Source organism: Sus scrofa, chromosome X (assembly GCF_000003025.6).
Source record: "Sus scrofa isolate TJ Tabasco breed Duroc chromosome X, Sscrofa11.1, whole genome shotgun sequence".
Lineage (NCBI taxonomy): Eukaryota > Metazoa > Chordata > Mammalia > Artiodactyla > Suidae > Sus > Sus scrofa.
Genome location: NC_010461.5, coordinates 34,234,678 through 34,249,519, shown reverse-complemented (window position 1 = coordinate 34,249,519; position 14,842 = coordinate 34,234,678). Strand labels below are relative to the sequence as shown.

The window sequence follows — 14,842 nt, the reverse complement described above, 5'->3', positions numbered from 1 at the left end:
TTTATGTTGTTAGCTAGAGGCTGACTCTAGAACCCTGCTTAAAATCAAGACTAGGTTTTCTACTCTAGCACAAATAATGGTTTTCTCCTATGTTGTTTCTTTATTGTTTATAGGGCCAAAAAGCCAACCAAGAGGAACGGGCCGTTCATGAATACAATGAAAATCCAAAAGGTGTGAGCACATTTGACTTTGAAAGCATACTTTTACAAAGACTAGATACATACTACTTTCATATGTCCATACTGGTATATGTGCATATGTGTGCTGTAACTGAAGAATTATAGCTTATATGCATGTATTCTATTTTACACTGTTTATTGTCACATGACCCTCATAATAAGTTGTGAAATATGTGACACAGGCTTATGTGTTCCCATTGATCACCGCCACAGCTTCTTTACCTAAAAATATTTGCATCACTCATGGCTGCTTAGGTGTCAATGTTAAGTGGTTTAAAACAGCCTTTTTAACTACCTTTTTTTTTTTCCTTTTCAATCAGTATTATTAAGTTGGGCTTTTGTCCCAGATCTCGATTGACATGTCTGCTGAGTACTGCCAGACCCCGTCACTGATGTCTAGGCCGGCCTCGAGCCATAGCAGGCCTTCCAGTTATTTCCCCCAGAGCCCAGACCTGAGTCTTTGATCTCACCACGGATGTTTCAGAGGACTCCTTTGCCAAGCCTCACTGTTGGTGTCAGAAAACAGGTGCCACAGAACAGAGGGGACTCTGATCGAGACCTACAGTTTCTACACCCAGATCATCGGTGTTTTTGCTCTGTGACCCCGATATTATGTTTCCACACCATGACATCACGATGTGCTTTTTTCTGCATTCTCATTACAAATAACTGTCCATAGTAATGGATATCTGATCTGAACTTAAGCAGAAAAAGGAAGAGTTCCCATAATACTTTTTTCCTTCAAACTTCTATAGAAAGAGTATTTAGGTTTTAGAATATCTTAAGCAAAAATGTTAAAATATTTGTCATCTGTAAGTATTCTTAGCATATAGCCTAAAGTGTTAAAAAGAAATTAAATGTAAGATTTAAGTCACTGATAATATAAAATTAGAAGAATGCATATGCTTCATGAGTGTGTGTGTGTGTGTATACAATTTTTTTTTGTCTTTCTGTCTTTTCTAGAGCCGCACCCGCGGCATGTGGAGGTTCCCAAGCTAGGGGTCTAATCGGAGCTGTAGCCACCAGCCTACACCAGAGCCACAGCAACGCCAGATCTAAGCCGCATCTGCAGCCTACACCACAGCTCATGGCAATGCCAGATCCTTAACCCACTGAGTGAGGCCAGGGATTGAACCCACAACCTTGTGGTTCCCAGTTGGATTCGTTAACCACTGGGCCACGACGGGAACTCCTCATGAGTATATTTTAAAGATCATTATTCAACTACAGAATACGTGGATTGATTTGAAACACCAAAAAAGTTACATCCATTTGATTATGACTAGGTTAATGTTTTATAAAGGTAATTTATATTTTACTAAAGTCTTCCCTAACACTTACCATTGCCTTTGCTGTATTTGGGTACTAGTCACCTAAATATTTACAACGTTGGTCAGGTCATTCTGGGATTTTTGCCTTAACTTTTCAGGAAATATGCAGTGGGCTTTGTCCACCACTCTTTAATATTACCCCATAATTCAGGGTTGATAGTTTCACTAAAAGCATTAGGACTTTTCTTATTCTCATTAGTTAAGAAAAATATTTCTAAATATATCCTATCATAGGATACACACATGATAGTGCAAAGAGCGTTTCTTCAGAAATCCTGGAAGATAGTGAATCAACGCCAAATAAAGACATGAAAAAATCGACGAAGGTAAGTTAAATGAACTTTTCATTTTAATGTTAAGGCCAAAGTATTGGATTTCTTCTTCTACTTTTCATATGGTGATCCACATAATTTAACTCCTTCAATATGAATTTTTTTTTGTCTTTTTGCCATTTCTTGAGCCGCTCCAGCGGCATATGGAGGTTCCCAGGCTAGGGGTCGAATCAGAGCTCTAGCCGCCGGCCTACGCCAGGCCACAGCAATGCAAGATCCGAGCCGCGTCTGCAACCTACACCACAGCTCACGGCAACACCGGATCGTTAACCCACTGAGCAAGGGCAGGGATCGAACCCACAACCTCATGGTTCCTAGTTGGATTCGTTAACCACTGTGCCACGACGGGAACTCCCAATATGAGTTTTTATGGCCCAAGAACATGTGAAAAATTTCAGGTAATGGTCCACATTTTTAACATGCATATTTACTTATTGGATTTTAAATTCTGGGTCAGGTTGCTCTGCCAAAATGTCAATAGCACGTTCCTTTCAATCACTCATTGATACATACTGATTCATCATACAGTAAAAGGTACGTCAAAGAATTCTTGCTTTAAATTATAAGAGTGTAATATTCTGGAAGTCTAGAAGAGAGTAAAGCAAAGCCAAGAAATAGGATGAATGAAAAAATAAAGATGATTGTGCTTAGAAAATATTACAACATGCTGCTCTAGTCTCTCCTGACTTATACCTGTTTTGGAGTTGTCAAAAGACTGTTGGATACGGGTCTTCTTCATGGAAGTAAATTGCTCTTTCCAGTTGCAGAAGAATTTTATTGAATCATGAGACCACATTTCTAGATAGAAGTGTTAGGAGGAAACATGGAAGACAAGAAAAATGAAAGGCCTTGTTAATTCTTCTTCAACCTATGTCTTGGCTTAAATGTCATTTCCACACAGAGGTTTTTTTGTTATCAGCAGCACTTATATAAATTATTATGTCCAATTATTATTCTCTCATATAACACTTCTTTTAAAAATTTTATTGGAGTATAGTTGACTTACAGAGTTGTGTTAGTTTCAGGTGTACCGCAGAGTAAATCATTTACATATATATACAGATATCCATTCTTTTTCAGATTCTTTTCCCACATAGGTTATTACACAGTTTTGGGTAGATTTCTCTGTGCTATACAGTAGGTCTTTGTTACCTATCTAATTTATATATAGTAATGACATAACACCCTTTGCTTTTCCTTCTTTGTATTTTTCACAATTTCCAATTATGTAGTCATTTATACATTGGTCTACTTCATATCTCCATATCCCCAGTGGCCTTCAGCTCCATGGGAACAGAAACTCTTTTCTGTTTTGTCTTCCAGTGTATCCTTAGCACATGGTCCCCAGTTCCCAGTACATGGTAAATGCTCAGTAAATATTTTTGATCAACAATGAATTGTAAAATGTAAGGGAGTAAGCAAGAGGAAAGGATGAAGGTAAAACCAGCAGTTGCCCTTAGAGAGTAAACAGCCTGCCTTTTGCCATCCTGGCAGGTATATTGCCAGTCTGAAATTCCTTTCAGAATTATTTCAGAAATGTCAAATGTTATTTTAACCTAAATCTCCATATTGTTCTCTTTTACTTAAAATTACTTTGTGACCATTCTGTCAACAAAACAGAATTCACCGTTGAAATTTGTTTAGATGATTTTTAAATGTTTCAGATAGCCAAGTAAGGACCCACGATTTTAATTGGCAGCAGAGATCTTTTGGTGATTGTTATATCTGGAAATTACCAAATATTCCTTTTCCAAACCGTAGCAAATTTGGTTTCACAGTTAGCCACTAATAAAAATGTGTTATTGGCTTAATTTCTACCTAAGTAAGCTAATGAAAAAAACAGTGAGCTTTTCAGCTATTAAGAATAATTTCTTGAAGTTCCCGTTGTGACTCAGCGGGTTAAGAATCCGACTAGTATCCATGAGGGTGAGGATTCAATCGCTGGCCCCATTCGGTGGGTTAAAAGATGCGGCATTGCTGCAAGCTGCAATGTAGGCCGGCAGCTGCAGCTCTGATTCAGCTCCTAGGCTGGGAACTTCCATGTGCCACGGGTGTGTACCTGAAAAGACAAAAAAAAATAATAATAATAATAATTTCTTCCCATGATGGAATTAGTTTATTCATGCATTTATTTAGCATACATTTACTAGGTGCCTCTTATATGCCAGGCACAGGGCTAAACAGTGGTTAAAAATCCAGGGCTGTCCCTTAGAAACTAGCAAGAACATGGCGGATTCCTGGCTAATTCCCTGTGCCAGTTGAGTCAATAGATTTCTTATTCATTGTCACTGCCATAAATATAAGAGGCTGAGATGAGAATATCTCCACCAAAAATTATGCCCGTGGATTCTTGCCTTTCCTGGCGACTGCCTTTTCTCTGATGCTATGTTTTGTTTACCATGATAGCACAACTCAGCACGTTTGCCTCAAGTACACAGTTAGCTTTGCTCTGTTGTGAAGAAAATTTGAGGTAAATTATACATATTGTCTCCTGTTGTTGTCAGTTTTTCCCAGGCTTAAAAACCTGAGACCAGGGGAGTTCCCTGGTGGTCTAGTGGTTAGGATTCAGCACTTTCACCACTGTAGCCTGAGTTCAATCCCTGATTTGGGAACTGAGATCCCATATCAAGCTGCTGCACACCATAGCAGAAAAAAAAAACAAAAAACAAAAAACCCTGAGTCCATCTCTTTCAGACCCACCTAATAATTATGCTCCTACCTTTTCAAAATAGCTTTATTTGGGTATAATTGACCTATGATGAACTACACATATATTTAAAGTATAGAATTTGATTACTTTTGACATACATTTATACCTGTAAAAGCATAATTACAATCAAGTGTGAACAGTGCCATTCCCAGCAGATGATTCTTTGTGCCTCTTTGTGGTCCCTGTCTACACCCTCCGTCCCCCTGCCATACTCAGCAGGCGACTGATTATTGTTTTGAGATTCATCCATTCGTGTATCAGTAGTTCATTCCTTTATATTACTGAGTGGTATTCCATTTTGAGTTAATTCCTTACATGGTACAGGAGTGGAGAGAAAGTTCTTTTTTTTTTTTTTGCATATAAACATCTAATTGTTCTAGCACCATTTGTTGGAAAAAAAAAAAAAAAAGACTGTCCTTTTTCTGCTGAGATACCGTAATACCTTTATTAGAAAGCAATTGATTTTTTTTTACCTGTGAGCCTATTTCTGGATTCTGGATTCTGTTCCTTCAGTCTGTTTATGTTGCGCCAGTACCACACAGTCTTGATGACTGTAGCTTTAACATGTCTTAAAATCAGGAACTGTTAGTCCCCCAGCTTTGCTCCTTTTCAGACTTGTTTTGGCTGTTCTAGACCATTTGCACTTCCATGTGAATTTTTAGAATCAGTTTGTTGATTACTGGGGGGAAAACAATGCCTGCTGGAATTTTAATTTGGGATCATTTCTGAATCTATAGATAAATTAGGGAAGAATTAACATTTTAACAATATTAAGTCACCTAATTCATGAACATGCTGTTTCTCTTCATTTATTGATGTCTTCTCAAATTTTCTTTAGCAACGTTTTGTTGAATTTTCCTTAACATGGAAGTTACTGATTTGAGTTCACTGATTTGAGACCTTTCTTATTTTTTATTATAGGTTTTTTATGCTATAAATTTCCCCTGAAGTACTTGATATGTTGTGTTTTCATTTTCATTCATTCATCAAAATATTCTCATTTCCCCTTTAATTCTTCTTTGACTCATGGGGTTTTGTTTATTTGTTTGTGTGTTTTTCTAGGGCCACACCCATGGCATGGCAGTTCCCAGTCTAGGGGTCGAATCGGAGCTGTAGCTGCCAGCCTACACCACAGCCACAGTAACACCAGATCTGAGCCACGTCTGTGACCTACACCACAGCTCACGGCAACACCAGATCCTTAACCCATTGAGCGAGATGAGGGATTGAACCTGTGTCCTCATAGATACTAGTCAGATTCATTTCCACTGAGCCATGATGCAAACTCCCAACTCATGAGTTATTTAATTTCGGGGATATTAAATATTGTGTATTTGGGAATTTTTCCAGTGATCTTTCTGTTATTAATACCTAATTTAATTACATTGTGATTGGAGAACATACTTAGTATGACTTGATTCCTTTTAAATTTATTGAAACATGTTTTATGGCACATAATCAGATCTATCTTGGTAAATGTTCATTTGAAAAGAAGGTTGAAAAAAATACTCTTGTTGTGTGGTGTGTTCTCTCAGTGTAACTGGGTCAAGTTGGTTGATAGTGTTGTTCAAGTCTTCTCTATCCTTCCTTATTTTCTGCCTACTTGTTCCATTATTGAAAGAGGGGTATTAAAATCCCTACTATAATTGTGGATTTATGGAGTTCTTCTTGTACTTCTATTAATTTTTGCTTTATGTGTCTGAAAGCTGTTATTTGGTTCTGTGATATTTAGGATTGTTACATCCTCTTAATTAATTGACCTTTTCATCATTATGAAATAAACTTATTTATCCCCAATAGTATTCTTTGCTCTAAAATCTACTTGATCTGATATAATATAGCCACTCTAGTTTCTTTTGATTAGAGTTATCTTTTAACATCCTTTTACTTTTAACCCATTTATGATTTTATATTTGAAGTGCATTTGATTAGACAGCATATATATGAGTCTTGCTTTTTTTTTTTTTTTTTTTGCTTTTTAGGGCGCACTTGTGGCATATGGAGATTCCCAAGCTAGGGATCTAATTGGAGTTACAGCTGCCGGCCTACACCACAGCCACAGCAATGCCAGATCCGAGCCACATCTGCAGCCTACACCACAGCTCACAGCAACACCAGATCCTTAACCCACTGAGTGAGGCCAGGGATCGAACCTGCAACCTCATGGTTTCCCAGCTGGATTCGTTTCCACTGTGCCACGACGGGAACTCCGAGTCTTGCTTATTTAACTAATCTGAAAATCTCTGCTAATCAATCTTCCTCTTGCCCAAATAATACAGGATTGTAGAAGAGTTACCTTTCCTATCATTCCTTCCTTCCCATTTTACATGTTATTTTATCAAGTGTTTTAATTTTTTAACCTCACAAATCAAATATCATTATTTGTTTTACCATTTTCTTTATTCGCTATTTCTTTTCACATCTATTATATATTTGAATATTTCTTCTGTCCTCTTTGGAACTCTACTATAATAAAACGTTTCATTCTGTTATCTGTGTCTTTTAAATATTACTTATTTCCCATGTCTAAGTGATATCTGTAGAAATTTCAGAGCATGTCTATTGCATAGCCTGTTTTCATCTGAGACTAATCTGCTATTTAAACTACCCATTGAGTTTTAATTTCAGTTTTTATACTTTTCACATTTTGAAGTGAAATTCTATTTTGATTTTTTTTTTCAAATAAACCTGATGTTTTAAAAACTAGTGTCTTGTTTCGTGCTTTTTTTTTTTTTCTTTTTACGGCCACACCTGCAGCATTTGAAAGTTCCTGGGCCAGGTGTTGAATTGGAGCTGCAGCTGGGACCTATGCCACAGCCACAGCACAGTGGATCCCAGCTCCACCTGCGGCATACACCACAGCTTGTGGCAACGCCAGCTCCTTAACCCACTAAGAGAGGCCAGGGATAGAACCTGCATCCTCACAGAGACAATATCGAGTCCTTAACCCACTGAGCCACAACAGGAACTCCCTGTGCTCATGTTTTTTTGTTCTAGTCTTTTAAATAATTTAAGCATACTTATTTTATATTTTGTATTTAGTTATTCCAGTGTCAGACATCCTTTGGAGTCTAAATCTGTTTGTTGCTTTGGCTGACTTGCTTATGGTGTCTTGTTTGTTTCTGTGTTTTACAATTCGGATTGTGAGTTCACGTTCAACTGAGACTTTTTGTGGAACTCGTTTAAAGCTTAGATTAGGGCAGGTCCATCCATAGGTAATTTGTATTAGTCTCTGTTAGCTCACTCCAGGACCACTTTCAGCTAGTGTCTCAGTTCAGGATTTCCCACCCACACCAGTAATGTAAATGGGAACCCCAAACTCACATCAGGAAAACGTGTTATTTTGTTACCTCCCAATGTTTGTAGGTGGACTTGAGTCAAAGGCCTAGTCCTTAGAGGGTCCCCACTTTTTATAGGGGTCTCAGTTCCAGTTCTCTGCATTTTTGTGAGACCAAATCTGCTAAAATCTGAGAGTTGAAGTTATGAGATCAGTGAATGCCATTTCAATATTCAACTTGTCTCTGAGGCTTCCAAATGCTCCTGCTTCATTTTTTTTTTTTGACCAACAGATTTTTATTCATTTTATGAGCTTACATTATAAAATTATACTTTAGATACTTCTTCAGTATTTCTTAGAATTTTGTAATGGAAGAATTTTTCATGACGTATATTCCTCCACAATAGCAGGAACAGAATTTCTCCCATTTTGGTTCATAGACTCTCTCTCTCTCTCTCTCTCTCTCTCTCTCTCTCTCTCTCTCTCTCTCTCTCTCTTTGTGTTTTTAGGGCCACACCTGTGGCATATGCAAGTTCCCAGGCTAGAGGTTGAATCAGAGCTGTAGCTCCTGGCCTACCCCACAGCCACACAGGATCTGAGCTGCGTCTGCAATCTACACCACAGCTCACAGCAACACCGGATCCTTAACCCACTGAACAAGGCCAGGGATCAAACCCCTGTCCTCATGGCTATTAGTCGGGTTTGTTTCCACTGTGCCACGGTGGGAGTCCCCATAGACTCTTTTTGAGACACTGGCTTTATACCTTTTGCCTCTAGTTCCTCCATTCATTAAGATTGAAAGTAAGCTGATCTTATTAGCACCATTTTCATTTCTGAAGGGGCCAACTCCTCAGCTGTTTCTGTTGTTGTTGTTTGGTTTTAGCATCTTATCAAATCCATCATTCGGGTTGTCATTCTTTAGGAATCCTGTTTTCTGTCTGGCTAAATCCTCAAAGGGCTAAAATCCTTTGGGACTCTTCATTCATCATTCATCATCTTCCTCGATATCTCCGGCATGTGCCTGGTTGGCCTTCTCTCCTTGATATTATCCTCCCCTGACTTCTGAGCTGCTTTTTCCTGACTTTGTCCCTGCAAAGCTCAGTCCCCAGGGCCGGCTCCTCTTCCTTTCACACTTGGCTTTTCCTCAGTCTCTTTTCTTCGGCTCTCTCTTCTTCCTACCTGAAATCCCTGGGTTATGGAGCCCCCTTTCATCTCTTCAGCTGGTATCTGCATTCTGCCCATCCGCAGCTGTGGCCTCCCCCGAGCAGCAGACCCATATATCTAGCTACCTACTCAGACCCCCGGGGCTCCCACTGCCACCACTTGGCAGCACTAACATTGCCAGAAGTTCTGGTCTACAAGAATGGGGAGGTATATCCTCCCCTAGAATATCCTGGTTTTCAGCTTTTCTCCTATAACAAAACAAAGAAATACTGAATTTGTTCTTTGAAGAATAATGATAACATTATTACCAAAGCACTGGTAAAGCTGAAGGGTAAACCCTGAAAGATCTCGTTTTAGGGAAGAATCATGATTGTGATTGGTCAAAGAAAAAAGGCTTGGTGGATACTAAGAATGTACCGTTGTGATGCCCCATAAAGATGTGATGAAATAATCTTAAGACTTGCGGGGGAGTTCCCGTCGTGGCACAGCGGAAACAAATCCCACTAGGAACCATGAGGTTGCAGGTTCATTCCCTGGCCTCGCTCAGTGGGTTAAGGATCTGGCATTGCTGTGAGCTGTTGTGTAGGTCGCAGACGCGACTCGGATCCTGCGTTGCTGTGGCTGTGGCTATGGCGCAGGCTGGCAGCTGGAGCTCTGATTCAGCCCCTAGCCTGAGAACCTCCATATTCCATGGATGGGGCCCTAAAATGCATTAAAAAAAAAAAAGACTGGTTGAAAATTATACCCCCAAACACTGTTAAGTGAATATTCTACTTACTGAAATGAATTCTCTTATGTGTTTTGTTTTCTAGGTTTTCCTCTTTAAAAGGATGTCCTTGACAAGTCAGAAAAGTATGGAGAATATTGAGCCACTCCCAGAAATAAAACCAGTAGGAGATCAAATAGTTTTTAAAAGAAATAAGAAAGATGCCAGCCAGAACCACATGGGGCAAAATCATCAGGATACCTCACCCCCAAATATGGCGAGAAGGTCAAAATCTTGTACAGTACTATGAATGTATATTTATGCTTTCCTGATCACCAAGCACATCATAATTTATACTTGAAAAACATTTGCGTTCTGAAGGAAAGTTTCTGATAACAAGCTTAATAAGCTTTTAAAGATATAACTTAATAATATGTTTTATTTGGTTTGAATATTACGACCCGTTTTGATATTTATTTAAATGCTCATATTTTTGACAAGCAATTTCAAAATATGTATCTCTCAAACTCTCCTTCAAGTGTTGTGGCCTTAACTGTTCAGTGTTGCAATATAAAATATATTTTTATATGTGAAAGTTAAATTAAGATATTTCATCATTTTTACTAAACAGTTTTACTTCTTTATAATTTCATAAGGCAATATTTTCAGTCTCATAACACTGTAACAGTTTTTAATGTATTGCAATTTTCAAAAACTGAGTCAAAATTGTTTTTAATGAACATATTTTAATAAACTGTATCTGGTCAGTTACACTGTTTAAATGGGTGAATATAAATAAAATTTAGAGGTACCTGGAGTTATCAGTTGGTAAAATGGGGGCAAAAAAAAAATTTAATTTTTGGAGTTCCCGTGGTGGTGCAGTGGTTAACGAATCCGACTAGGAACCATGAGGTTGCGGGTTCAGCCCCTGCCCTTGCTCAGTGGGTTAACGATCCGGCGTTGCCGTGAGCTGTGGTGTAGGTCGCAGACGCGGCTCGGATCCTGAGTTGCTGTGGCTCTGGTGTAGGCCGGTGGCCACAGCTCCGATTGGACCCCTAGCCTGGGAACCTCTTTTAAAAAAAAAAAAAAAAATCTAATTTTTTTTTGTTCTTTTTAGGGCTACACCTGCAGCATATGGTGCTTCCCAGGCTAGGGGTTGAATTGGAGCTACAGCTGCCAGCCTGCACCACAGCCATGACACCACTGGATCCTCACCCACTGAGTGAGGCCGGGGATCGAATCCACATCCTCGTAGATACTAATCAGGTTTGTTAACTGCTGAGCCACGATGGGGAACTCCCCCCAAAAATCTAATTTTAAAATATTGAAAGACACAAAAATGCATTTACCTCTGAGTAAGGGAAATACCGGGACAACTGTATAAACAGTACATCTTTGTGGAGAAATTAAGATTTCTTTGCTCCCGCTCTTCTCTTTAAGGAGGTGATTTGAAATGAAAACATGGCAGATTATGAGGTATGATCTGCACTGTTTGACATGCCACAGATGGCCATCTTAGCAGAACGGACACAGCCGGGATGACTCACTTCAGCTGTCTCTAGCGTTGATAGTGGTCACCCAGGTTGGCTCCATCACACAGTGCTCTACCACAAGGAACAGAAAGGGTAACGCTGCTGAGTCTGCTTTGGTAAAAACATTGCTTTCCTCTGCTCATTGATGCTAGTTAGTTGATGGAGCAAACTACCTTCATTTTTCCCATTCCAGCTTCTGACTAAAACATTTTCGTATTCAGTCACAGTGACCATTACCCCCATTTAAACAGAGAAAAAGATGCTCCATCTTTGTGTTTCAGGCACAAGGGCTCTAAGGATGTTAGTCAAGAGTAGGTGTGATTTTGGGAGTTCTCACTGTGGCACAGTGGGTTGAGAGCCCGACTGCAGCGGCTTGGGTCACTGTAGTGGCGTGGGTTCCATCCCTGGCCCAGCGCAGTGGGTTAAAGGATCCAGCGTTGCTGCAGCTAGGGTGTAGGTCACACCTGCAGCTCGGATTCAGTCCCTGGCCCGGGAATTTCCATATGCTGCAAGTGTGGCCGTTAAAAGGCAGTAGATGTGATTTTGAACTCTTACAAAATAGTCTATATAAATATTACGTTCAGTGGAATTCTAATTTTATTATAGGTGACTTTAATTAAAAAAAAAAAAAACCTTGCCATTGCCTACCACTATAGAACTAATACAGTTTTGTGAAAATACTTTTCCAAAATAAAAACTATAGGAGCCAAGTGGAAGTGAAACTCACAAGTAGTACTAAGACATTCAAGTTGTGATATAGGCAGGATTCCGAAATGGCCCCCAAGGTTCCCACCTGCTGATGTACTTGCCCTGAATAATCCCTTCCCTTTGAGTGTCAGGGGGACCAGTGAATACGATGAGATATCACTCCATTGCTTAAATTATATGGAAAAGGTGACATATTTTACATGTATAATTAAAATTCCAGTTAACATCAAGCAAAAGAGAGGTTACCCCAAGATGGGCCTGGCCTAAGCAGGTGGGCCCTTTCAAAACTCTAGATATCAGAGTTGGAATAGTCAGAACAATTTAAAGAGCTAGAACCAGGCTGCCATATTATGGAGAAGGCCATGTGCTCATTTTAACTGGATTACCTCCTTAAAGTCCCAATTTCTAAGTATTACCACATTTTGAGGTACTGGGAGTTAGGACTTTAAAACACTTTTTTTTTTTGTCTTTTTAGGGCCGAAGGCATATGGAAGTCCTCAGGCTAGGGGTCAAATTGGAGCTGTAGCTGCTGGCCTACACCACAGCCACAGCAACATAGGATCCAAGCAGTGTCCGCAACCTTCACCACAGCTCCTGGCACACCAGCTCCTTTAACCCACTGAGTGGCACCAGGGGTGGAACCTGCATCTTCATGGGTACTAGTTGGGTTCTTAACCGGTTGAGCCATGATGGGAACTCCCAAAACACTTTTTTTTCTTTTTTTTTTTTTTTGTCTTTTGTCTTTTTTTTAGGGCCCCACCCTCAGCATGTGGAGGCTCGCAGGCTAGGGGTAGAATTGGAGCTGTAACTGCCGGCCTACGCCACAGCCACAGCAACATGCGATCTGAGCTGGGTCTGCACAGCTCACAGCAATGCCAGATCCTTAACCCACTGAGCGGGGCCAGGGCTCCAACCCACATCCTCATGGATACTAGTCAGATTCATTTATGCTGAGCCACAATGGGGATTCCCTTTTTTTTTGCCTTTTTAGGGCGGCACCCATGGCAAATGGAGGTTCCCAGGCTAGGGGTCGAATCAGAGCTGTAGCTGCTGGCCTACACCACAGCCGCAGCAACGCCAGATCAGAACTGCGTCTGTGACCTACACCACAGCTCATGGCAATGTTGGATCCTAACTCACTGAGCAAGGCCAGGGATTGAACTCACATCTTTATGGATACTAGTTGAGTTCATTACTGCTGAACCACAGTGGAACTCCCTCAAAACACTTTTTAGGGGTAACACAATTCAATCCATAACAATGTTTCAGTTTTAAAGTTACAGATCACATGCAAAAAATAGCCTTGATTATTTATAATCTCTAATCTCTTATAGTCTTACTATTACTTTCCTAAAATATAAAGACTCTTGCTAAATCCTGAATCCTTTTTTTTTTTTTTGTCTTTTTAGGACCACACTTGCACATATGGAGGTTCCCAGGCTAGGGGTTGAATTGGAGCTGTAGCTGCCGGCTTAACACCACAGCCACAGCAACACAGGGTCTGAGCCGCATCTGCAACCTACACCACAGCTCACGACAACACCGGATCCCTGACCCACTAAGTGAGGCCAAGGACTGAACCCTCATCTTTATGGATACCTGTCGGGTTCATTAACCACTGAGCCATGATGGAAACTTCCCAAATCCTGAACCTTCAATGATAAAATGTCTTCTTTGGAGACATTATGATGTTCTAACTTCCATGTAATGAATCACCAATTACATCAAAACAGGAATCGTAGTTAGGTTATCTTTTCCAAGATCCCAGACACAGGGGGCACATAGTAAATGTTAAATGATCATCAAATAAATTATAACATGTACAGTGTAGAATTTTGACATGGATCTGTTTCTTAGAAAGTTATGCATACATCAAGTTTAAACTCATTTTTTGAAGTATTTACCTATGGTTCATTGTAGTACAATTCTACTGCCCATAGGCTATTATAAATCCATAGAAGGAAAAGTAAGTATTTCCATGAGCAGGAAAGAATCTGCCTCTTCCAGTAAAAGCAGTGGACATCACCAGAAGCATCCAAAAGGGGGCATATTAAGCCAACTAGTTTTATAACCATCAGGGTCAACAACAAGAATGGAGCCAAAGTTGTTATCACAGACCTCTACCCACAGGAGACCCAAGTGCCAGTAGATCAGATGAGTAGACAGAGGTGAGACTGAATAATTATTTGAGGTCAAAACCAGACTGATTTCTTTATCATGCTCCTGAACTTCAATTAAGTGTTTTTCTGCCTGCTTTGTTTTTGTGAGGCTACCAAAATTAAAAATATTTTTATACTTAAGTGTTCCTTTTGCCAGAGCACATGGTTTAAGGATTTTTCATCTGATAGTAGTTCTTTAAAAAGCTTAGAGTATCTTTGTAGACAGAACCTTAAAATATGCCTTACTTTTTTTTAACCTCGTAAGAATAAATTAGCAAAAAGAGACAGATCAGAAGGTTAGAAGGTCTTCAACTCAGGAATGAGGAGATATTTTATTAAATTGAACAAAAAACACATTTAAACCAGGGGTCTCATAACTGAAGTTTTTTCAGAGACTAAACGGATAAGCATATTGAAGCTGCTGCCAATCTGTTCTAGCTGGTGACTGCTGTTTCTCAATACTGGGCCCAGAATTGCCAGACCCTCAGTTGGTTTAAAAAGAAGCTGGAAATTTGGGTTTTTATAATAGACAACTCATTCACATACATGTCCATGCATGCATGTGTGTATGTAAACAGAGCCAAGCTGTAGCTCCAAGCCCAATTCAGCCCACAAAGGGCAAATTGTGACCTCTATTTTAAACAAAGTACATTATTTTGGCAAAAGAAATTTGTTTATAAGGAAAATATGTTGAAATAATTCATCAGGCCCTGGCTTTATCACAGTTGTAACTTTCCCAAGTTT

At 39.6% G+C, this 14,842-nt stretch overlaps 1 protein-coding gene across 10 annotated transcripts in view; it reads left to right on the top strand.

Annotated features, from left to right (window-relative positions):
• Positions 1–10,559, top strand: part of RPGR (retinitis pigmentosa GTPase regulator) — a 283,854-nt gene extending 273,295 nt beyond the window's left edge. For 2 of the 10 annotated variants that reach the window (XM_021080799.1, XM_021080794.1), the window contains 3 exons: positions 114–171; positions 1,745–1,836; positions 9,806–10,558. In XM_021080799.1, the coding sequence (XP_020936458.1) occupies positions 114–171; positions 1,745–1,836; positions 9,806–10,009 (354 nt within the window). In that variant the 3' untranslated portion in view covers positions 10,010–10,558. Of the gene's footprint in view, positions 1–113; positions 172–499; positions 1,837–9,805 lie in introns of those variants that run through there. The other 8 variants (XM_021080801.1, XM_021080800.1, XM_021080798.1 and 5 more) reach the window with 6 other exon arrangements.